The 23,261-nt window shown below is 65.2% G+C and overlaps 4 protein-coding genes across 8 annotated transcripts; 3 read left to right on the top strand and 1 right to left on the bottom strand.

Annotated features, from left to right (window-relative positions):
• The first annotated feature begins 33 nt into the window (after positions 1–33).
• On the top strand, positions 34–4,269 carry CCDC137 (coiled-coil domain containing 137). The gene is made up of 6 exons (XM_079797609.1): positions 34–208; positions 550–683; positions 1,755–1,974; positions 2,686–2,768; positions 2,907–2,986; positions 3,114–4,269. The coding sequence occupies exons 1-6, from the start codon at positions 81–83 to the stop codon at positions 3,324–3,326; spliced, it is 858 nt and encodes a 285-aa protein (XP_079653735.1). The 5' UTR covers positions 34–80; the 3' UTR covers positions 3,327–4,269.
• A 54-nt stretch (positions 4,270–4,323) lies between these two features.
• Positions 4,324–6,991, bottom strand: ARL16 (ARF like GTPase 16). Of its 2 annotated transcripts, XM_079797632.1 has the most exons (5): positions 6,914–6,991; positions 6,626–6,682; positions 6,108–6,221; positions 5,612–5,727; positions 4,324–5,484 (listed from the first exon to the last, which is right to left on the bottom strand). In XM_079797632.1, the coding sequence occupies exons 1-5, from the start codon at positions 6,974–6,976 to the stop codon at positions 5,313–5,315; spliced, it is 522 nt and encodes a 173-aa protein (XP_079653758.1). In that variant the 5' UTR covers positions 6,977–6,991; the 3' UTR covers positions 4,324–5,312. The 2 variants fall into 2 exon arrangements, with proteins under 2 accessions (XP_079653758.1, XP_079653757.1); XM_079797631.1 differs by lacking the exon at positions 6,914–6,991 and having other exon boundaries at positions 6,454–6,767.
• Positions 6,992–7,160: 169 nt separating this feature from the next.
• On the top strand, positions 7,161–17,689 carry HGS (hepatocyte growth factor-regulated tyrosine kinase substrate). Of its 4 annotated transcripts, none has more exons than XM_079797554.1 (22): positions 7,161–7,307; positions 9,031–9,115; positions 9,344–9,419; positions 9,825–9,917; positions 11,056–11,179; positions 11,530–11,582; positions 11,892–11,960; positions 12,103–12,227; positions 13,035–13,113; positions 13,194–13,292; positions 13,437–13,532; positions 14,141–14,179; positions 14,249–14,392; positions 14,465–14,524; positions 14,935–15,145; positions 15,308–15,480; positions 15,551–15,691; positions 15,769–15,946; positions 16,554–16,687; positions 16,776–16,865; positions 17,040–17,129; positions 17,441–17,689. In XM_079797554.1, the coding sequence occupies exons 1-22, from the start codon at positions 7,271–7,273 to the stop codon at positions 17,549–17,551; spliced, it is 2,307 nt and encodes a 768-aa protein (XP_079653680.1). In that variant the 5' UTR covers positions 7,161–7,270; the 3' UTR covers positions 17,552–17,689. The 4 variants fall into 4 exon arrangements, with proteins under 4 accessions (XP_079653680.1, XP_079653679.1, XP_079653681.1 ...); XM_079797553.1 differs by having other exon boundaries at positions 14,932–15,145; XM_079797555.1 differs by having other exon boundaries at positions 14,917–15,145; positions 16,590–16,687.
• Positions 17,690–19,048: 1,359 nt separating this feature from the next.
• Positions 19,049–22,512, top strand: MRPL12 (mitochondrial ribosomal protein L12). The gene is made up of 5 exons (XM_079797615.1): positions 19,049–19,213; positions 19,804–19,990; positions 20,175–20,252; positions 21,732–21,869; positions 21,944–22,512. Exons 1-5 carry the CDS (start codon positions 19,140–19,142, stop codon positions 22,058–22,060), a joined length of 594 nt encoding a protein of 197 aa, XP_079653741.1. The 5' UTR covers positions 19,049–19,139; the 3' UTR covers positions 22,061–22,512.
• Positions 22,513–23,261: the final 749 nt, after the last annotated feature.

Genomic DNA, 23,261 nt, shown 5'->3' with positions numbered 1-23,261 from the left:
AGGAAGCGGAAGTGGCGGTCGTTGGGCAGGACCGCCCGCGAGAGAGGAAGTGGCTTCTCCCCGGACCCCGGCGCGTGCAAATGCCGGGAGCCAGGCTCCGAGCAGCGGGCCCCCCGCAGAGAGGGGGGCCTAGGGGCCAGGAGCGGCCGCAGGGGCGGCGGCAGCAGCTGCTGGGGAAGCAGCCGGCGCCGGGGCCCAGGCCGCGCAGGTGGGTCTCCCCCCCGCCCCCCGACGTCTCTGCCCCGGCCTCTCCCCCTGCCGGGCCCCTCGCGTTCTGCCCTGTCCGTGCCGCGCGTGGAGGCGCGAAGGAGGGGACACTTGCCACCTCCAGGGTGCGTCTTGGCCATCCTGGGCGAGGTCAGGGAGCGGCGGCCCCTGGGGCGCTCGGAGCGTTCTGCGAGAACCCGGGTCAGGGACAGCCTCCGGGGGAGGATGCCGCCTCGACCCGCGCGCCCCACCGCAGCTAGGGCGGCCTGCGAAGCTTTGTTTCCTCCGACGCTGCTTCTGCTGGACGTAGGACACATCTCACCCCCGTGTTCTCCTTCTTAGCCAAGAAAAGAAGAAAGTGAATTGCAAGCCCAAGAACCAGGATGAACAGGAAATCCCTTTCCGTCTCCGGGAGATCATGAGGAGCCGCCAGGAGATGAAAAAACCCGTCAGTAACAAGAAGAGGAAGAAAGAGGGTAATGTGCGGCCCATGTGGGTGGCAATAGAGCGAAATTGTCCAAATATCCAAGGGTGTGCCAGTGGTCCGAGGGGGCGGGGGCGAGGACTGACCCAAGGCCGGGTCTCCAGGGCCACAGCCGCCTCTGGTTTCAGAAGAGGCTCCCAGGGAGCCCGGGGCCTGGTGTAAGAAGCATTGATTTCCCCCAAGAGCAGTGGAGAGCCATCTGACGGCGGTCACTGTGGAGCAAGCGAGGGAGGGAGAGTGGACAGGGCTAGCCCGCGAGTCTGTTGTGAGAGAGAATGGTGGGGAGAAGTGGGGGGTTTCTGGGGTTAAGGAAGGCATTGACGAGGCTCACTCTGACAAACGGACCCATCACACCCCTCCCCCAGGCCAGGCCAGTGCCCTCCATCAGCTTCTGCCTGAGGTGGCCCTTGGCACATGTTGGGGGGTGGGGTCTTTTGTGTAGATGTGTTTGTTCTCCCAAATGCAGGCCTGGTTTTGCAGCCCTGCTGTTGGGTAATTGAACCTAAACCCCGGCTCTTTAGAAGGTAAACTCACGTGTGGTAAAATCAGGCCGCTCTGAAGGCCTCCTCCCCCTAAGGCAGTGGTCGGCAAACTGCGGCTCACAAGCCGTCGTTTGCCGCTCTGTTGACTAATGAGTTTGCCGACCACTGTCCAAGCTTCGTGCCTGCCTTCTCCATGTCATGTGCAGTGGACTTAGGGGTCTGTCCACACCCCTGTGCGGAGCTCCGCTGTGCTCTCCTCTGACCGGGGCAGGGAGGCCTCTGTGTGAGCACAGGGACTCGCTCAGCACTCATCTCCTGATGGACGTTTAGGTGGCTTCCTGTTTCCTTTCTCAGCTGAGCTGCAGTGACCTCTCCGACATGTACCCGTGGTCTGGGGTGACCCCGTCCCTGTGGGTGCCCCGAGATGGGCACCGTACATCCCCTTCAGCCACAGTCGCTGGGCTGCTCCCTCGTGAGCCTGCTGTTCCCTTCCTGTGGCCTTGGGAGGGCAATGACCATGGCAGCCAGCCTGGGGCCACCACCCTTCCGGCCCCTCGTGCCCCATCTCCCTTTACCCTCAGCCCAGGCGGCCTTTAGAAGGACGTTGGAGAAGGAGGCGAGGGGAGTGGGTCCAGACATCGCGGTCCCCAAGTTCAAGCAGAGGAAGTGGGAGTCTGACGGGGCCTACATCCAGCGCATGGAGCAGGCGGCCCAGCACGTGCTGTTCCTCAGCAAAAACCAGGCCGACCAGCAGCCCGAAGCGCAGGTGGCTCCCAAGAAGAAGTCGGAGGGGAAGAAAGCGTGAGTGGGGCTGGAGGGGCTTGGGGTCCCATGATGGTTTTCTGTTGCCAGGGGCCACCCCACCCCACCCCGTGATTCACGGAAAGAAGTTGAAAACCTTGGTCACCTGGTGGGGGGGGCGGGGTGTCAGGGAGGCTCTGACCCAGGAACTCTGAGGGCCTAGCTTTGTCTCTGTGTTTCTCTGGAAAGTCATCAAGGGGGTCCGAGAGCCAGCGCAGGTCAGGGCCAGCGGTCCACCAGGCTGGTTGCTGTCGGGAGGTGGAGAAAGGATGAGGCTTAATGTCACCCCAGGAGGGCTTGCTGGCTGCCAGGGACCATGCCCACCCCCGTGGGAATCAGGACTGTGGGTGGGGGTCTGGGTGAGGCTGACACGAAGCCCCGGGTTCCCCCTCAGGTCAGCGGGTGCCACGTCTCTCCCTGGACCAGGACTGGGGTTGTTCTCAGTGTCACCTTTCCTTCCAGAGGAGATGTGCGAGCCCTTAGCAGTGACCCCCATTAGCGCCAGTTCCTCCTTGTGAAGAGGGGGCGCAGGTGTCTCCATCTTACAGCGGTTAGCTGGCGGGGTTCAGAGCCCCCTCTGGTGGACAGCTGTGGGGGGGTGACGGAGTGGGGACTGGAGGCAGCCGCTGGGCACCCCTCGAGGACAGGGTGACCCTCGGGCCTCCGAGCCCAGTGGGATGAGCTGGGAACCCGCGGTGCTCCCTTCCCCAGGTTCCTGAAGCGGCGGCGGGACAAAGTCCGGAAGAAAAGAGAGGAAAAGGCCGCGGAGAGGCTGGAGCAGGAGCTGCTCCGAGGTGGCTCATCCTGAGGGGACTGTGGGCCTGGGCGGGGGTTGGGGCCGGCGGCACCCATGTGCCCCCGGGTCGGTGGGTGGGCACCCAGCGAGCGGCTCAGGTGGCAGCAGGCCTCAGGCGTGCTCTCTGCCCCTCTAGACACGGTGAAGTTTGGTGAGGTCGCCCTGCAGCCCCCCGAGCTGACCGCCCAGCCCAGGAAGAGCGGGAGCGCGGGCCAGGTAAGGAGGGTGGGGCTTCCCTGCCTCCACCGGGGAGTGCGGTTCTCACGGGGCTATCGGCTCTGGGACCAGGCTTTGTCACCTCCCCTCTTCCTGACCCCGTGCCCCCCTTCTGTCTGGTCCTCAGCCTGGCAAGAAATCGCTGATGCTGGCGATGCTTTTGAGCCCTGGTGGTGTGTCCCGGCCTCCACCCACCTCCATGGCCCGACAGCGGATCATGGCGGAGGAGCGAGAGCGGGCTGTGCAGGCCTACAGGGCGGTAAAGAAGGCGCAGCGGCAGTCGCAGGGGCCTCCGTCAGCCCACCTCCCTCCCAGGAAGAAGCCAGAGACCTGCCTTTGAGAGACTAGGGTTCCTGCACTCGGTGCGGTGAGGGGCAGGGGGTCCCCAGATCAAAGTCCTTCCCTGGACGCACCCCCGGACACAGCCTGGTGCACCAGCTCAGAGTTCAGGAAAGGGCTCCAGTCTTGGCTCTCATTTTTTCCTCCCTACACACTCTCTCAAGCGAGACCATCCGCCAGGCCCGTCCCATGGACAGCATCTGTGCCGAGCCCCCATGGCAGGGCCAGCGCCTGGTTGAGTCACAGCCTATCACACCTGGCACTGTCCCGAGCATAGCATCGCCCTCACCTGTACTGCACACACAGGTCCGGGCTGAGACAACCGCAGGCCCATCCCCTAATCCCATCCCTAAGTGCCAGTTGATTGTAGACGCTGTGGACTCGGGCGAGCCGAATCCATCACAGGCTCCGGGATTCACCTGAGCAGCACGGCTGGACCGGAGGCCGGGGGCAGCCAGTGCGGGGAGGGTGGGGCAGGATCCACCAGGGGTTGTTGGCACCTACACTGCTGGCTCCCAGTGCCAGTTAAGTCCCCACAGAGGCAGCTGGAGTCCGTGCACGCCTTAGTTCTGACGTGGAGGCCGATGACAGCACCACACCAAGGGGCGTGGCAGCAGGAAGCATTTCTCACCGGGAGCGGTCCTCCAAACAAGACCTGGTGCCTTTGGACACTGACCTGACAGGTTCCCAGCTCTCAGGTGCACGCCTCTCCCTGCCCACCATACGGAGCCATTTCTGTCCAGGACCACTGTTCCCTCTGGTGGGGGGTGTGGTGCTTAGAGACCAGCATCTGGGTTCTAGGAATGCTCACTGAGGCTGAGATGTCCTTGTTTCTAGACCATTTTTTGCAGACGGGCCTTAGGAATATAATTTTTTAAATGTATATACGTGTAACTAAAGTTCTGAGTTTGTATTGATATTTGCTATTAAATTTTAATATTTTATGCTTTCTTTCTTTGTATCTTATAATGAGAATGTTTCACAAATATACTTTATCCTCCAACAAACATAAAATAGCTCTAATATGAACAGCACTAACGTAAACGTACAGAACGAGGTTTAAGATTTCAGTTTTCTCATCCAACCATATAGGCCAATGGTTTTGGATTGGCACCTTAGGTTCTTCTCTCTGGTTGGGGTACCAGTTGGATACAGTTAAGATCGTTTGTGTTTTTAGGCTTTAAGTTGCCACTTTTGCTTTGCTGTTTTAATTCATTTTTTGAACACAGAGAGCGTGGTTTACATAATTCAGAAGTTTACAGCGAAAAAGGGGGCTTCCTGCCTGCTGCGGCCCCTTCTGGGAGTCACACTCTTAGCTGAAAAATGGATGATTTACAGCCCAGAGTCCTAACACTTCACGCCTTTAACCAGGCTTTGCTAAAGTCCTCTGGGTCTCAAGTTGCCTGTGAAATCAACGGGGACCCCACTGAGGAGTGGAGATGGCCCGCGTCCAGGGCTGCTTGGTGGCGTCTGGGAGGTGGCGCCCAGCAGTGGCACAGGCCGTGCACAGCAAAGAGCCGAAGCAAACCAGTGCAGCCAGAAGCACGGCACAGCCTGAGGTGTCACCACACTCGGCAGACGGCTCCTTACCAGTCACAGGAGGGGGAATAGTGGCCCAAAGAGGTACGTTCAAGCGTAACCCCAGGACGTGCCAATGTGAACGGGCCTTCGCCGATGTCATGAGCTCAGCGGCACCCGCGCTCCACCAGACCCCTCCCGGCCGCCAGAGCCTGGCCCGCACGCTGCTCCGGTGCTCAGGTCTGGAGCGGTGCTGCTCCCCCAGCCCTGGGCAGTCTTCGTTCCAACGTCCGCCGTCAGGACTTGCACCCTGGGTGCCTCGGCTTTTGATCACTGCACGGCGGCACTGCAGCCCCCCTTGAGGTTTACGCTGGGTCCTCCTCTTCCTAGGCACAAGCCTCCGGGGCCAAGCTGGGTTGCCCTCTGCCTCCTCCCCATAGGGCGGTCCAGCCACGCCCTCACCCAACAGTCACCGGCCGGCTCCGTGTGTGTCCTGGAGCCAGCGCAGCACCTTGGTCAAGCCCGTGCCCGTCCGGGCACTGATGTCTGCCACGGTGATGGTCTGCTTGGCACAAGCAATGATGTCTGGGAGCCTGATTAACGATTTCATCTCCTCCATGGTCATGTAACAGGACAGGTCACTGGAGCAAAAGGGGCGCCTTGTTAAAGTGGGCCCCACAAGCCCACCCCAGACCCCACTGCACCCCTCCCTAAGGGGCCACCTTCCCCCGGAAACCCTCTGCTCCCTCTCGGCTCGCGGACCCGTACGTTTTATTGAAGAGGATCAGGACCTGTGCTTCTGCGAGCGGCTCTGCAGCGAGGAGGCCCAGGAGCTGTGCACAGGATGCGGAGAGCTGGGTGGGGTTGGAGGCGTCCACCATAAACTGGGGAGAAGGGCAAAGTTCAGGGCCACTCTGTGATGGAGGCAGCCCCTGCCAACCTCCTCCCCTGGGCACCACAGCCCTGGCCTGAGACGAGCAAGATGACTCTGAAGCAAAGGGCTGTGGGGAGGGCTGTGCAGAGCAAGAACACCCCCTCAGCAAGCCTCCCCGAGTCTGTACACGAGCTGCCAGGGGGGGCTGCCAGGGGGACCCCAGGGTCAGACGGAGTTCCCAGAGGGAAACAGGAGCGTGGGCCCTGTTCCCTCCACTAGCACAGTCGCTCCGGAAGCCAAACTCCATCCTACACAAAGTCAGGTCCGGGACCAGACAATACCGATTCGGGGACATACTTCCCCTAAAAGAGTTCCAAGACTGGGACCCACCAGGAGGGAACGGCAGTCTCCATAGTAACTGGACCAGATGGGGCCCATGCACCCGCCCAGCTCCCGGATGGTGATCTTCCTGTGGGCCACGATGTCCGTGAGGTTGGTGCCCACCTGCGGGGAGAAACAGGGTGCAGACCAGCACAGCTCCTTCCCACTGGGACCCCCGCAGAGCCAACGTGCGAGGCCCTTCACACTGTGACCCAAATTCAAAAGGCCGTGGGCCCTAAAGCAGAACCGTAAGGAAGAGGGGCTTCCCGTCTGGGCCCTCCCGCTCCCGCTGGCCGTGGCCAGTCAGCGCCCACCGGGGGTGCGCTCTGTGGGCGACCCGCGACAGGAATCCCACCTTACAGCGCGGTGTCCTCGTGGGCCCGGCTCCTCCCGACACCCCCTCGCTTCCCTGGGGTGCATTGAGCTCATCGACCGGCTGGATTCCCGGTCCGCTTAAGAAGCCAAAGCACTTTGGCAAGACGCAAGGGGTGCCGTTTCTACTAAACGTGCGGGAGCGCGACGCCTACCGTGGGTCGCGTCGAGGGAGGATCGCCCAGGTCGCCCTTCCCATCCTGAGAGCTCAGCTGTGCGAGGCGGTCAAGGACGCAAGCGGGACAGCGGGGCGGCGGAGGCGGGACTCCGCCAGGGCCGCCCCCGGCCCCCAGGCTCCCTCTCCAGCCCCCAAGGCGACCCCGACCCCGACCGCCTCCGGAGAGTCGCGCGTCGCCCACCCCGGCCACCCCAGGCGCCCCCACAACCGCGCCCACCCGCAGGCGCCCCCGCCTCCCCGGTGCCCCTCGCCCGGCCGGAAGGATAGTCTGCAGTCGTTTCACCAGCAGCGACTTGCCCACGCCGGCGGCCCCCAACAGCAGACACATCCCAACCACTCGCGCCGCTCGGCCCCCGTAGCTCCGCCCCGCGGGGACGCAAGGCCCGCCCTCGGCCCCGCTTTCATTGGACAAGCCTCGCCTCCTGGGCCGCTCATTGGTCTTCCAGCAGCCGCGGCCCAATCGGCGCGCAGAGTCTGGAGCGAGCGCAAAGGCCGCCCCCTCGCGGATGGAGGAGGGCGACGTGTACGTGCGCGCGCCCGCGGGGGAAGGCGGAAGCGGAAGTCGGGGACGCGCTGGCTCGCAGCAAAGGAGGCCTCGGCGTCGGGTCGGGTCCGGGTCGCCATGGGGCGCGGCAGCGGCACCTTCGAGCGTCTCCTAGGTAACGCGGCCCCTGCCCCTCCCCGCCGGCCCGCGGCCCCGAGCGGATCCGAGCGGAGCGGCCGCCGCGCGGCCCGGGCCCTGGGTGGGCGCGCCGCGAGCGGGGGTTGGCAGTGCCAGGCGCGGGCGCTGGCCGGGCGGCTGAGGGTCCGCGGAGGAGCCGGGCCCGGAGCCGGCAGGTCTCCCGGAGCCGACCACGGGCGCCTGACCGAGCGAGCTCGAGATTCTGAGTCATCAAGATGGGTGACTCGACCGAATAGCAAATCTCAGTGGACGTCCTCCCCGCAAAAAGCCTAGGTTGCGTGTGGTTAGGGCTCTTGACCCAAACATGAGCACCCCCAAAAGAGGACACCTTTCTGGGACCTGCCACGCTCCTCTGAGGCCTGCTTCCCTGCGGACCAGGCCAGCCCCCCTGTCCCCAATGGCTCGGGTGGTTCGGGAAGGCGTTTCCCCGTCTGTCGGGGGCTGTGGCCCATCCTTTCTGAGCCTCCTGGAGGTCACACGTTTTAGGAAGGAAAAGGATGTTCCTGGGCAAGCCCCCCTCCCTCGGATGAAACGGCGTGTGCCGGCTCGGGACAGGCGCTCTGGGTCTCCACTGGTCAGTCCGAGCCCACCCTCGGGCCAGGCATCATTCTTGGTGTTGGGAGGTGCAGGCGAGGGACCCAGCCACCTGGGGTGGCTCAGCCTTTCGAGGATCAATCCAGAAGTTACCAGCAGATCAACGTGGAGGTGGCCAGGCCTTGCTAGGTTATTCGCGGTCTCCAGGGAAGAGGGTGCCAGCAGGGCTGGAGCCTTGCACGTGATGGAGAGAGGGAGGGAGGGATTCGTTGGAGAATCCTCGGAGGTCAGTCCTTTGAAGCAGAGGACAGGCGTCCAGGGGCCTCTCCGAAGCCTGGCCCCAGCGCAAATCCCACCAACGAGGTCAAACTGTCAGCAGCCTGTCCCTTCCCCTCAACGGGGGCTCAGGGATGCGAGTCAGCCAGCATTAGTGTCAAGTCCTGGCTGTGTCCCCAGCAAGCTGTGTGACCCCTGGCAGTGACCTCCCCTCTCTGCTGCAGTTTATCTGCAAGGGGGTGGAAGTAGGACCTAGCTCAGTGACGGGCAACCTTTTGAGCTTGGCGTGTCAAACTTCGCCAAAAAACTGAGCATAACTCGGGTAGTGTGTCACTTTGAGGAAAAAACATTATTTCGCAAAGGCCGCGTGTCATCAGAAATGGCTACGCGTGTCAGTGCTGACACGCGTGTCATAGGTTCGCCATCACTGACTGGTAAGGCTGTGCAAGAAGTGAGTTCATGCAGAGCGTTGGGAAGAGGCTTGTGACCAGCACACAGCAGGGTTTCTCTGTTGTTATATATTTTTTAACATTTTCATTGTCTTCAGAGAAGAAGGGAAAGGGAGAGAGATAGAGACATCAATGACGAGAGAAAAGTCATTTACCTGCTGCCCAGGTTGTGGGATTGAGCCCTGACCTCCTAGTTCATAGGTCGGCGCTGAGCCACTGAGCCACGCTGGCCCGGCTCGTGGTTCTTTTCCAGGCTGTTTGCCTCATTAGGTCAGGCCAGCACTCACAGTTACCACTGCGCCGGGAGGATTCTCAGGGGGTTTTCCATTGCGTCCAAGTGTTTAAAATGGGATGGAGGCAGCTCCTCCCTGTTGCTGAGCCGGGGGCCCCCTAGGCAATCCCAGCAGGAGGAGCCCCCATAATGGTACGTTTCTGTCTTAGACAAGGCGACCAGCCAGCTTCTGCTGGAGACCGACTGGGAGTCCATCCTGCAGATCTGTGACCTGATCCGCCAGGGGGACACGCAGTAAGTGAGAGGACACTTGTGCCCACTGCCCTCAGGGCCCCGCAGCCTTGGCGGAGCTGCGTGGTCCGGGCGCTGGGGTGTTTGAGATCTGGGTGCAGCCAGAGGACTCTCCGTCCAGCTTGGGGGCCTCGAGGGCCAGACGGCAGCTGGGCTGCTCTCGTCTTAGTTGCTGAGACGGTTTTCTTTCTCCCGTCTCTCTGCGCTCCTACCAACACCCTTTCCTTTTAGGGCAAAATATGCTGTGAGTTCCATCAAGAAGAAAGTCAGTGACAAGAACCCCCACGTGGCCCTGTATGCCCTAGAGGTGACTGGACGCCTGCACCCCCCCCTCAGGGCCCCGTCCCGAGCGGTCAGGGTGGCAGGGGAGTGGCCCGCGGCCTTCCCACCGCCCGGGCAGCGCCAGCACAGTGCAGGCATCGGGCGGGAGGCAGGTGTGAGCAGCCCTGCAGAGCCGGGCCGGGGCCGGGGCCGGGCCTCCCCTGCCCCACCTGACACTGACACGCTTCGGGCAGGGAGGGTGGCTCCAGCCTCGGTTGTGGTGATGGCCCGCGGGGTTGGGTGGAGCCCGGGCTGCGCAGGCTCCGGGGCACTCCTGACGGGCTGGGAGCCCGAGAGCCTGTGGAGAGCGGCCTCTGCAGGAGGTGGGCCGTCCAGGAGCGGTCCCTGCGCTGACCAGCAGCCTGTCCCTTCCCCTCCTCGGGGTCTGCAGGTCATGGAGTCCGTGGTGAAGAACTGTGGCCAGACGGTCCACGACGAGGTGGCCAACAAGCAGACCATGGAGGAGCTGAAGGAGCTGCTGAAGGTGAGCGCTCCTCGGGAGCCGGGGGGGAGAGGGGGTGTCGCCCGCTGCCAGGCCTTTGCTGTGTGGGTGTTGCTGGCACCTGTGGCAGGAGCAGCTCCAGGTGTGGCAGAGGCCACGGGGTGAGTGTGGGTGGTCCCTGCGCCAGGCCGGTCTCACCCGGTGATGTCTGGGCGCAGGGGCCTCACCTGCCCCACCTCACACTGACACTCGGGGCTGTAGTCACGGCACTCACTGAGGGGGGAGGTGGAGGGAGGAGCTGCGTGTGTGTGAGCAGAGGCCGGGGGAGCCCCGAGGGCAGCTGGGCGCCCCGGCTACTCTGAGCGGGGTGCACGTGGGCTAATGTGTTTTGGAGGGGGGAGGGGCGATGCCCTCCTTTGGCAGAGGAGGGAAAGTCCTGCTGAGCCCGAAACACGGTCCAGAGGGGCCCGGCCCGCAGCCCCCGGGCCTGCGCTGCCCCTGCAGGGATTGTGACGTGGGCAGTGACCCCGAGGCTGTGTGATGCAGAGCTGGGTGGGGCAGACATTCTTTGGGGTGAAAGGGCACCCACGGAGTTGAGGCTGCCTGGGTGCTCTGAGGAGCGCAGCCCCAGGCTCCAATGGTTTCCTCGTCCTGCCGGTGCCTTGGGCCCATGGGGCCGAGAGCCCATTGGGAAGAGGGGGAGGAGTTCGGCAGATCATGGCCTAAGGCCGTTAGGCCCCCGTGGAGATAGAGGGCCTCCACCGAGTGCTCACAGATCACAGGAAAGGCCCACCCTGGGCGGCCGGGGTGGGTGGCGCCCGAGGTGCTAGGAGTGTAGCTGGGTGCTCCAGCTGGTGGAGAGGGTGCCCGGTGGGCCTGGCTGTAACTGGAAGGAGGGCCCAGCGTCAGGCAGGGTACAGGCTGAGGGGTTCCCAGGCCGGTCTTGTTACGGGATCTGGGGTTACTGTGCAGGCCCCGTGGGTGGACAGATGCAAGGGGTTCTCCTCAGGGTTGGGGTTCCATGGAGGGCAGATGGCCCTGGGGAGAGGGTGGCCCCTGCGCCTCACCCGGGGACCTGCCCACCTCTGCCCGAGCAGTGGGTCCTCCCAACCGCTTGGCCACGCTGACACTCCTTACTCCTGCCTGTGCGTGTCCCTCCTCACGCCTTCCTCCTCTGCAGAGGCAGGTGGAAGTCAACGTCCGAAACAAGATCCTGTACCTGATCCAGGCCTGGGCGCACGCCTTCCGGAACGAGCCCAAGTACAAGGTGGTCCAGGACACCTACCAGATCATGAAGGTGGAGGGTGAGTCAGCGGGGACAGTGCCCGCATCGGGTGACCTGAGGGCTGTGTTCATTCTGGGCGGGCGGGGACAGCACCCACCCAAACCAGCAGTGGCACACGGAGCGGGTATCCCCAAGGTGATGCATGGGTCAGCCCAGCTCCAGGCACGCGAGCCCCTGCCTTTCCAGACTTCAGCCCCATTGGGGCCGGGGTGGGGCCAAGCAGCACACACGGGCAGGGAGGCCTGTGGAGACAGGTGCTGAGCCTCGGTCGTGGTCCTAAGCGGGCAGGGCAGGGCAGGCTGGGGGACAGGCGAGCCTGGGGCCTCGTGCACCTGGCGGCCGGTGGTGACTGCAGCCTTTCTTCTCCAGGACACGTCTTCCCGGAGTTCAAGGAGAGCGATGCCATGTTCGCTGCGGAGAGGGTGAGTCTGGTGCCGGGCGAGGGGAGGGCTGCTCTGGGGCGGAGGGGGCTGGGCACAGGCCTGCTGGGAGCCTGGGCCGCCGTGAGCCGCTGTCTGCGTTGAAAGCGAGGCACCCAGCGTTGCCCAGTGGAGTGAGCAGGCTGTGGCTGGCGGGCTCGCGGTTAAATGGCACTGGCCTGTCCCCGAGGCCACTGCGCCTGGTGTCCGGCCTCAGGAGGAAAAGTCCTCTGGAGAGGGCTCCTCCCGGCCGGGCCTCGGCGGAGCGGGAGCAGACGGCGGGCGGGGCTGTCCTGACTCTGCCGCCCACAGGCCCCCGACTGGGTGGACGCCGAGGAGTGCCACCGCTGCAGGGTGCAGTTCGGGGTGGTGACCCGCAAGGTGAGCGCACCGTCAGGAGGGCCTGCCTCCCCCCCCCCCCCCCCCCCCCGGGAGGCCAGCTGGCAGCTTTCGGTGGGTGCTGCTGGGTGGAGTGGCGAGTGGGGCAGTGGCCCGTCCTGCAGCCGCCACCGCCCTGTCACAGCACCACTGCCGGGCCTGCGGCCAGATCTTCTGCGGCAAGTGCTCCTCCCGGTACTCTACCATCCCCAAGTTCGGCATCGAGAAGGAGGTGCGTGTGTGCGAGCCCTGCTACGAGCAGCTCAACAAGTGAGTCCCCGGCGCCGCCTGCTGCCCGCGCTCCCCGCAGCCCGGCTTCTGTTCGCCAAGCGAGGCCTGGCAGAGGCCGGCCCTGCCCCCTTCCAGCCTCAGCCGCCCGGACACAGGGCGGAGCCAGGCGGGCACCCAGGGCCTGGGGCTGCCAGCCCGTTGCTGGAGTTTGCTGCCTCTTAACTGTTTACTTTGGAAGTAAAACTTCCAGGAAAGACAGGGGCGTGACAGGTGAGGGGTGCCCTCTGCCTGGTCCCTTGGTGTTGACCTTGATGGGGGCTCCCTCTGCATGTGTGTTCACACACGTGTTTGGTCCTGGACCTTCGTGTGCGTGCCCCAGAAGAGGAGCGCTCTGTTCCGGAGCCCACGCACGGCGCTGACGTGCCCTCTGCACCTTGTTGGTCCCGCGTGTCCCAGTGATGTCGGCCTGTTCTTCTCCGCTCCCCGGCGTCCCCTCTGTCTTTCCCGACGCGTCCAGGCCCTTGCCGCGTGGCCCTCAGTTTGGGCTTGAGGTCCCTCGTGGTTCGTGGTGGGACCAGGAGGGAGGCCGTGTCCCCAGTGTGTGGGTGCAGAGGCCCGTGCTGTCCGCCTGTCTGTCCCAGGCGGTGTCTGAGCCTCACTTCCTGGAGACAGGCTGTGTGGCTCAGGCCGATGACTCACCAGGGTCCCCTGCCTGGAAGCGCCCGCTAGTCTGAGGTTCAGTTTTTCTCTGGGGTGCAGCTGTGACCACGGTGATCACTGTGGTGACGCTGGGGAATCCTTGGGGGCCGGTGCGGTGCCCGGTCCCCACAGCACCCTGTTGTCCAGGAAAGCGGATGGCAAGGCCCCCCCTACGACGGAGCTGCCCCCGGAGTACCTGACCAGCCCCCTGTCGCAGCAGTCCCAGGTACGCCCGCGCGGCCCGCCCCCAGCCCTCCTCCCCGGGCCCCTCTCCCCGGCCCCGCTCACCAGCCTGTCTGCCCCCAGCTGCCCCCCAAGCGGGACGAGACGGCCCTGCAGGAGGAGGAGGAGCTGCAGCTGGCCCTGGCGCTGTCCCAGTCGGAGGCCGAGGAGAAGGAGAGGATGGTGAGTGGGGAGGGGGAACCGAGGCTGCACCGAGCTGGGGTGCTGGGGGAGCACCCCTAAATGTTTGGGGAGGGCTGAGTATGGAGGCTGGGCCTGCTATGCCCGTGCTCCCTGCGGGACACACTCTTCCTGGTTCTCCCGCAGAGACAGAAGTCGGGGTACACAGCGTACCCCAAGGCGGAGCCCACGCCTGTGACCTCATCCGCACCCCCCGCCAGCAGCCTGTACGCGTCACCTGTGGTGAGTCCCCTGCGCCCCCCGTGGCCACACACTGCTGGACTGCTCCCCGTGGGAGGAAGCGGGGGGCTGCCCAGAAGGATGGCGCCTTATCCCCTGGCCTCCCCGCCCTCCCATCCCTGCTTTCAGCTCCCGGCCAGGGGTCCCCCGAGGGGGAGAACCTGGGAAGGCAGGGAGCCCCACTGGTGAGAGCCCCGGCTCTTCCACGCCTCTCAGTTGGGCTTGAAGTTCCTGGTGGGACCAGGAGGGAGGCCCCGTCCCCGGTGTGCGGGTGCCGAGGCCCGTGCTGTCCGCCTGTCCCAGGCGGGAGCAGGCGGGAGCCTAGGTGGCTGCCCTTTCTAGCCTCAGCTTGGCCAGGACGGGACTAACTTTCTGTGGGGGCGGCCGAGTCCTCAGTGACGAGGGGTGGGGCCAGCCAGGCCCAGGCTGAGAGTAGCCCTGCCGTCTGCCCATCGGGGACCAGTCGTACGGTTGGTGGGGGGGTGGGCAGGTGCTCCCTTGCATCTTGTCAGCTGTTATGGAGCCCCTTGGGCTCATCGGGCCCCTGAGTGACGGCTGTGGGGGTGCTGTGCTGTGGCCAGTGACCCTCGGCCCCTCCCCTCTCTCCCCAGAACTCGTCAGCGCCGCTGGCTGAGGACATGGACCCCGAGGTGAGTGTCCTGTGCACGGGGCTCCCCTCCTGAGCCCTGGCCCTGGATGACCTCCCGTTGCCCCCGCAGCTCGCCCGGTACCTCAACCGGAACTACTGGGAGAAGAAGCAGGAGGAGGCTCGGAAGAGCCCCACGCCCTCCGCCCCCGCGCCCCAGGCGGAGCCCGCCGCCCAGCCCGTGGAGGCGCACGCAGCCCCTGCGGCCGCGGTGGAGGTGAGGCCGCGCTCAGTGCCGCTGGGAGGGCCCCGGGGACTGGCCGGCCGCTCACCCTCTGGTGTCTTCCAGACTGCCCTCCCAGAGACGGACCCTCAGCCCCTGACCTCCTCCGGGGGCCTCTTCAGCGAGGTAAGCGCCCTCCTCGGGCCACGGAACAGCCTCTGGGTGCAGAGCGCAGGCCCCGCTGCCTCGGCGCCGCTGCCCAGTGACTGGAGGCGGCTGGGCTGGCTGCCTACCCGGCAGACCAGTGCCCAGGCCGCCCAGCTGTCGGTCCTGGGGCTCCGGCCTTGTTGCCACTGGAGTAGATGCCAGGCCTTCGCAGAGGAGGCCCGTCCGGGTCACCTGGCGGGGGGTGCTTGTGGGCGGCCACGGGGCTGCAGCCGGCTCTGTCCTCATCGACAGACCGGAGCCTGAGGTGCTTGCCTCGGGTCAGGGGCTGGTGCAGGCGGGACTGCTGAGGCCCGGGCAGAGGCCCTGCCCACGGAGGCAGATCCTGACTCGGGAGCCCGGGGACCCCACAGTGTGCCCGTCCCCAGCAGCAGTTCCAGAACGGGGAGTCGGAGGAGAGCCACGCGCAGTTCCTGAAGGCCCTGCAGAACGCCGTCAGCACCTTCGTCAACCGCATGAAGAGCAACCACGTGCGCGGCCGCAGCATCACCAACGACTCGGCCGTGCTGTCCCTCTTCCAGTCCATCAACAGCATGCACCCCCAGCTGCTGGAGCTGCTCAACCAGCTGGACGAGCGCCGGCGTGCGTCCCCGCCTCCACGCTGCCGGGCGGTGGGCGCTGGGCGCTGGGCAGCGCGGCTCCTGGGCTCCGGGGGGTGGTCCCAGTGACGGGAAATAGCCCACCAAGCATGGGACCGGCAGCTGAAGGAGGCATCCCCCAGCCACGCCCCTCTGCCCCCTGCAGTGTACTACGAGGGGCTGCAGGACAAGCTGGCGCAGATCCGAGACGCCCGGGGGGCGCTGAGCGCCTTGCGGGAGGAGCACCGCGAGAAGCTGCGCCGGGCGGCCGAGGAGGCGGAGCGCCAGCGCCAGATCCAGCTGGCCCAGAAGCTGGAGATCATGCGGCAGAAGAAGCAGGTGCGGAGGGCGGCCTGGGCCGGGCTGTGGGCACCGGCATGACCGGTGCTGACGGCTTCTGTGCCCGCAGGAGTACCTGGAGGTGCAGAGGCAGCTGGCCATCCAGCGCCTGCAGGAGCAGGAGAAGGAGCGGCAGCTGCGCCTGGAGCAGCAGAAGCAGACCATCCAGATGCGCGCCCAGATGCCCGCCTTCTCCCTTCCCTACGCCCAGGCAGGCGCCCTGCCCCTCCCGCTCCTGCTGCCCTGCAGCCGCCCGGAGCCCCTTGACAGCCGTCTCTCTGTCCCCAGCTCCAGGCCATGCCCACGGCGGGTGGCGTGCTGTACCAGCCCTCTGGCCCCACAAGCTTCCCAGGGACCTACAGCCCGGCAGGCTCGGTGGAGGGCTCCCCCATGCACACCGTGTACATGAGTCAGCCGGCCACGGCCGCCGGCAGCCCCTATCCCAGCATGCCCGGGGCCGGAGCAGGTAACTGGGTGGGCGGACGAGCCGAACAGCCAACATGAGCCCCAGACCATTACTTTTTTGTTTCGTTTTTATTTTGGCCTGTTTTACAGAATAGCTAAGAGAATGAATGGTGCAAAGAGATTCCCCAAATGTTAATAATGTTCTACCACATTTGCTCTCTGTACGCACATGCACACGCCTCTACTGCGCACACTAAAGTGCGTTCACTCTGACACCTTCCTGTCTGGAGGCTCTGGCTTCCCCCTTTCATCCCCCGCCCCCACCCGTCCCCTGTGCTGACTGACTTGTTGGGTCCCAGGATTCAGAAAGGAGTCTCAGGAATGCCAGCCCAGGCCTGTGCCAGGCTGTTTGCCGTCCTGACCCGGCTCTGGGTTCAGGAGGTGGAGGCGGAGCTGCCCGCCCTGCAGTGTCCTTACCCAGCTGGGACACAGTGGGGTTCATTCCTGACCACTCCTCGCTGGGGGCCCCTCCCATCTGCGTTGATGTCCTTACTTCCCTTTGGTGAGAAGGCAAAACATGAACTTGGTTCCAAGTCTCACAACCAAAAGGAAAATTCAGAAAAATGCTCCCCAACTCCGGGGTCTCCCCCTCCCTCCTCTTCCTCCAGATCCCAGCGTGGTGAGCACCTACATGTACCCAGCAGGGGTCACTGGCGCACAGACGGCCCCCCAGGGCCCAGCGGGACCCGCCGCCAGCCCAGCCTACTCCTCCTACCAGCCCACCCCCACCCAGGGCTACCAGGTAGGGCGAGACTGCTCCCTCCCCAAGAGGCCCCGTGCGACGCCAGCCCAGCCCTCCTCCCAGCTCCTCACAGGCCTTCCCTCCACAGACGGTGCCCTCGCAGCCCCCGCAGCCCGCCAGCGTGGGCTACATGGGGAGCCAGGCGGTGTCCATGGGCTACCAGCCCTACGCCATGCAGGTGAGACCACGCGGGCATCCAGACAGGCAGGTCCCGGGGGAGACGCTGGGGGCACGCTGGCCAGGCGCAACCCTTCTGATCCCACCCCCTTCCCCCCCCTGGGCTCCCCAGCTGGTCTTCCAAGTCAGAAACTCCCCACTGGTCTGGCTACAGGGCTCCCTTCCTTCTCCACAGAACCTCATGACCGCCCTCCCCAGCCAGGACGCATCGCTGCCGCCCCCGCCGCAGCCCTACATCTCGGGGCAGCAGCCCATGTACCAGCAGGTGAGCCCTCTGCAGGGCGCTGTCCCGGGAAGATAGGCAGTCCAGCTGGGAATGCCACTCGGCCCACAGACCCTGGGTGCACGCAGCGTCCGGGGGGAGCAAACCACCTTGACGTAAAGCTCAGCTGTCGGGATTCTAGGGGTGGGCCCTGCTGGGGCGTGAAGCTCAGAGCCCAGGACAAGCCGAGGGAGGGAGGGGGGGTTGCACCCTGGGCTGGAGGGGACAGGGACAAGGCTGGGGTGGGGTGTTCTAGAGCAGCCAGTAGAGGGGAGCTGGGCCTGGGAGGAGCACCAATGGCCTCTCGCCCCCAGATGGCACCTGCTGGCGGCCCTCCCCAGCAGCCTCCGCCCGGGGCCCCGCAGCCGCCCGCGCAGGGGCTGCAGGTGCAGGGCAGCGAAGCCCAGCTCATCTCCTTCGACTGACCTGCCAGGCCCGCGCTGCCCAGAGTAACACTACACCCCGAGACCGCCGCCTCCGTCTGACTAGCGTCCTGTCCCCTCCTCGCGCTCCCCTCCTCCATGTAGTGCCCTGCCCCCAGCCCGCCTTTCTCTCCTCACCCCTCGGGCTCCACCCTCCTGTCCCGGAGTTGTCCTCCGACCTGCTTCCCCATGGCCGGGCCTGGGGGGGCGGGGGAGCCCCAGCCTGGGTGTCAGGTCCCTCTGCCCCACCCCAGAGCCCTCTAGGACCCCCCAGAGCTGTCAGCAGGGGCTCCTGGCCCCCACAGGAAGGGGGGCTAGTCTCCAGCTTCTCTGCTTCTGAGCTGTCATGTCACCCAGTGCCCAGTAGACGGAATGGATCGGCCATAATAAAGTCTCTTCAACAAGAACCACGTGTCTGCTCAGGGGAAAGATGCTGGGCAGGAGGGTGTGGGCATCCCCGCAGGCCAGCCTGTCCCTCCCCCCCCCCCTGACCACGAGTCCTGGGACGGGCTCACAGGGCCCGCGGCTGCGGTCCGACTGCAACGCCAGCAGCTGTAGTTGGAGGGAAATGTTCAATGTTGAGTCCGCCGCTTGCATCCAGAGTTCAGCCCCTGAAACACCCAAGACTCCTAGTGACTGCAGCCCTGGCTCCTCGGAGGGGCCGGACTAGTTAATAGGCACAGAGGCTCCCGGAGCGCAGGCCAAAGGCAGGGCCAGGACAAGCCCGCTCCGCGCTGGCTCTAAGCATCGGCAGGGCAGCGGGAGAGGAACCCGCCTTTCCTCTGGCTGCAACTAAAGAGCAACGCCAAGACCCTCGGGCAGGCGCTGCGGCCGGTGTCCGGGGGCTGGACCAGGAGGCGGGCAGGGCGCAGAGTCCGGTGTCTGGAGACAGAACCAGGGCTTATAAAGCCTCTTCTCCCGGGACCTGCTAGCCCGCCGCCCGGTTCCCCCTCCGGGCTATCACAGCCCCGGGACGCGCGCCCGGTCCCGCGGAAGGAGGCGTCCTCGCTCCCGGGGCGGCTGCACCGCAGGACAAAACGTGCTCCTTCCCTCCCGGGCCGGCGGGAGAGGCAGCCGCGCGGGCCAGAGCCCAGCGAGCACTCCGCGCGTGGTGACCACGGATGCCGAGCAAACGGCACGAGCCGGAAGCCGCGGTCGGCTGACGCGAGGCTCCCGAGGGGTCACTGCGCAGCTCTACACGGACCGGGCCCGCCCCCGACTCCGACGGAGCCCGCGCTAACCCGGGGCCTCCACAGGCCTCCCTTGGCCCCGGTCCCTTCTGGGTAATCTCGGCGAGCGAGAGGAGGCAAGCGCGAGGTGCGGCTAGAGCGTCCTCCCCAGCTCGTATGCTCGGCGGCCCGGACAGCTAGAGCGTCCTCCCCAGCTCGTATGCTCGGCGGCCCGGACAGCTAGAGCGTCCTTCTCAGCTCATATGCTCGGCGGCCCTGGCGGCTAGAGCGTCCTCCCCAGCGCGTGTACTCGGCGGCCCTGGCGGCTAGAGCGTCCTCCCCAGCGCGTGTACTCGGCTGCTCTGGCAGCTAGAGTGTCCCTCCTGCTGGGAGCCTCGTGTGACCTTCCCGCCGGTGGAGCGATGCTGCCGGCGGCTGCTCGCCCCCTATGGGGGCCGTGTCTAGGGCTTAGGGGCGCCGCGCTCCGCTTCGCCAGGTACCGTGGGCTGCCGAGGGCCGGGCGGGCAGAGTGGGAGTCCTCAGCCGGCCACCGATGGTTCAGGTCGGGGCAGCGGGCGGGAGGCCACCCAAGTCCGGCGGGTCCCAAAGGGGAAGCGGGGACACTCCCCCCCCGCCCCCCGTGCGGAGAACCCCCCCCCCCGTGCGGGCCGCAGAGAGTGCCAGGGTGGCCTCAGATCACATGGGAAGGGTTCCCGCCTTTGCCCGGGCCTCAGTTTCCCCCGCAGCCCAGTAACGTGTAGGACCCCCACCATTGCATCCGGCGCTCCGGGTTCTGAAAGCTTTGTGCAGCAAAATGCATTTACGTGATTGCATTTCCCCGTGAGCTGCTACGGTTCATTCAAACCAGGAAGTTGTTAAGGGCAACATCCTGCAATAATAACAATAATGATGATGATGTGAGTTTCTAAGGCTTGTGAAGAGGATAAAATATAAAGTAGCTGGGAAAGCCCCTTGCTCTCGACGTGGACCCTGGAGTCTGAGAACCTGGGTTCATGGCACCGACCTGCCTGGACTGCCTGTCACCCGCTTGTGCCGGGCTGACAGCTCTGTTTGAATGGGGTCCAGGCAACAGGTTCCACGCATCAGCAACGTGCGGCTGATGCGATGCAGCAGCCATCGGAGGGGAGAGGCCCTCGCCGGTGCACCCCTAGATAACGCCCCCAAGGAGTACCCCCCCAAGATCCAGCAGCTGGTCCAGGACATCGCCAGCCTCACGCTCCTGGAGATCTCGGACCTCAATGAGCTCCTGAAGGTACCCCGGCCGGGCCGGGCGGCGGGGTCTGGGGCTGGTGTCTCGCTCCTGGAGTATTGGGGGGGGGGGGGGTTGGTCAGTTGTGGAAAGTGTGCTCCCTGGTGCGAGGCTGCGCCAGGCTCGTCCCTGCGCTTGTTTGGGTGTGACCGCCAGCTTCTGAGACCGCTCTCCTCTGTCCCTGCAGAAAACGCTCAAGATCCAGGATGTGGGGCTCATGCCCATGGGTGGCGCGATGCCCGCTGCTGCCCCTGCCGCCCCCGAGGTGAGCCAGGCGCTGGCCTCCGCAGAGACCTGTTCCTCTGGTGCCCAGTTCCCAGCTCCCCTCACGTCCCGATTTCCCTCTTTGTCCCTCATCTCTGTCCTGCACCAGTCAACACCCCCCTACTTCTGTGTGCCTCCGGCCGGGGCTCTGGTCAGCCTCCCTGCGCCTCCTCCCTGCCCACTGGGGACCGTGTGCCCAGTGGGGACTGTGTTTCCAGGGGCGGGGAACAGGGAGCCGATGGAAGGAAAAGGACACAAAGAAGTTACGTCGAGTAGCAGGGCTTCCTAAGTTCTGTGGGGGAAGTAGGGAAGAAGCTTGGGGGAGGGGAGGGTTACAGCTTCAAGGAAGGCCGTGAGGAGAGGAGACGTGAGGAGTGGAGGGAGAGAGCAAGGCATTCCCAGGCACGAGGCCGTGAGTGTGTCCAGGCTGGAGAGGAGCGGGCAGGCGGTGGGCAGCTCCACGGGGTTGGGTGTCGGCGAGGAAACCAGACGTGAGGCCACACGCTCATCTGTGGGGGTTTGTTGTTGCTTTTTTGTATGTGTGTGTTTTTCAATATTTGTCCTTTTTTAAAACCTCAAGTTATCCACAAGTAGAAATAATCACACCCTCCCCAGCCTGAGGAATAACGAAGGTTTTGCCACATTTGTGTCTCCTTCCCTTACGCTGGAGGCAGGCTTCTGGCCTGTCCGCTCCGCGGGGCCCTGCACGGCCCCCCCCCCCCCCCCCAAAGCACAGGTGGCCAGGCAGAGGGCATTGGCCTTGACTCCGACCCCAACGCCTCCCATCTCGGGGGCTCCCCGCCGGCCCCTGGGCGAGGGGGGGCTGAGCCGGTGTCCGTGGTCCTGAGACACGGCTCTGGCTTGGCCGGGGCTGGAACCCACCGCTTCTCTATAACGTCATTTCGCCCACAAAGCACTTTGGGGGTTGCTCTGCCTTGTCTCCTAAGCTACAGTTTTAAAAGGATGAGTTTTGCCCTGACCAGTTTGGCTCAGTGGATGGGGCGTCGGCCTGCGGACTCAAGGGTCCCGGGTTCGATTCCGGTCAGGGGCATGTGCCTTGGTTGCGGGCACATCCCCGGTGAGAGGTGTGCAGGAGGCAGCTGGTCGATGTTTCTCTCTCATCGATGTTTCTAGCTCTCTATCCCTCTCTCTTCCTCTCTGTAAAAAATAAATAAAATATATTTTAAAAAAAATAATAATAATAAATAAATAAATAAATAATAAAAGGATGAGTTTGGGGGGCCAGGGAGGGAGGCAGTCTTAGCACAGCCCCTGGAGAGCTGGGAAGAGCTCTGGGCGGTGGAACCCAGTCTGACCGAGGAGCGGACCAGGTAGGGGGGGCACCGCGTGGGAGGGCGGCCTGCTGGGCGTCCCTCCTGCCAGAATCGGGGGCCTTGCCTCTGGGGTCACAGGACCCGCAGCCCAGGAGCAAAGGTGCCTGCTCCCCGCTCCTTGCTCACCCAGCCCCCCCACCCCCCAGGCGGTGGAGGAAGAAGACGTCCCCAAGCAAAAGGAGCAGACGCATTTCACCGTCCGCCTGACGGAGGCGAAGCCCGTGGACAAGGTGAAGCTGATCAAGGAGATCAAGAACTACGTCCAGGGCATCAACCTGGTGCAGGTGAGAGGGCGGCCCCTGCGGGGGGCGGGGGGCGGGGAGCCCAGGCGGCCGGCCTCTGACCTGGCTCTCTGCAGGCGAAGAAGCTGGTGGAGTCGCTGCCCCAGGAGATCAAAGCCAACGTCGCCAAGGCCGAGGCGGAGAAGATCAAGGCCGCGCTGGAGGCGGTGGGCGGCACGGTGGTCCTGGAGTAGGCTCCCCGAGAACTGTGGACAGGGGTCCCTGGGACCCGGGAGAGGCCCGGCCGCCCGCCCAGCACCCAGGCCCAGCTGCCCGGCGCCTCCTCCTCGGAGCAGAAGGCCACATCCACCCGCCACTGCGCGGCAGCCGGGCCGGGACAGGCATGGACCTACCGAGCGGGCAGGGCACAGCGCTGCCTGTGGGCACCCTGGGCACCGGCCTGACTGGACCGCCCCCGGGTTCACCACGCGCCCCCTGGTGGCCGCTGAGAAAATACATGGTTTGGGCCGAGCGCGCTGCTTGTGTGTCCTGGGCAGCGGGATGGGGGTCTGCAGGCGATCACCTGGGTCCGAGACCCCGCAGCCGGCAGCCTGCACCGTCCTGCCTGGCTGGCGGCAGATCTTCCCCCAGGAGCTGGGTGTGCAGCTCCCGCCCCGGCCGGCAGGGGTGAGGCTGTGCCCTGGGCCCTTGGAGAGCGCCAGCCGCAGAGTGAAGACGGCCGGGGCCTTGCTCCCAGGAGCCTTCCTCCCCTGCCCTAGGCCCGGAGTGGGAGGGAGGGGCTGCGGTATCCCCTGAGTTCGGGGACCCCGCACCCCCCTTTGCCTGTTGGAAGAATGACCTGCAAGTTCTGTGGTACCAGAGGGGGCGCTGTGTCGGGGAGTCGGCCTCTGGTGGGACAGCTCCCGGGTGGGCGTTCCCAGTGGTCCCCAAGCCCGGGGACCGGCTCCCCCCCACCCCCCCTCTGTGCTCCCACTGGACCTTGTAGGTCTAAGGAGGCGGGAAGGCTGCCCCCTGACCCGAAGAGCTTCCCTGGCCGCCGCACAGGGTTAATGATTCTCCATCAGCAGATCTCTGGGTGTGGCCCCCCCCCCCCTCCCAGAAGTGGCTGCTGGGTCACCTGGGGCCGGGCAGGGCCTGCTGAGCTGCCTGCCTCTGGGGGGCTGGGGGGAGGAAGTGGGCTGAGCTCGGGGACCCTCGGCCTGCTTTCCCAGGGAACCAGGGACACAGCTGGGGGGATGGGGCCCCTGCTTCTTCCCGTGGCAGCTCTCAAAGGGAGTGGCCCTGCGGTCGGGGCGCTCTGGCCAAGTGCCTTCTGTACCCCAGGCGAGGCCAGCACCTGCGCCTGCTTGGTGCCCTGCAGCCGACCTCACAGTCGGTCCTGGGGGTCTCGCCCACCATCCTGGCTCCCCCGGACGTGCTGCAGCCTGCAGGTGG

Source organism: Cnephaeus nilssonii, assembly GCF_951640355.1.
Source record: "Cnephaeus nilssonii genome assembly, chromosome: 19".
Classification (NCBI taxonomy): Eukaryota; Metazoa; Chordata; class Mammalia; order Chiroptera; family Vespertilionidae; genus Cnephaeus; species Cnephaeus nilssonii.
This window is presented reverse-complemented; position numbering and strand designations above follow the sequence as displayed.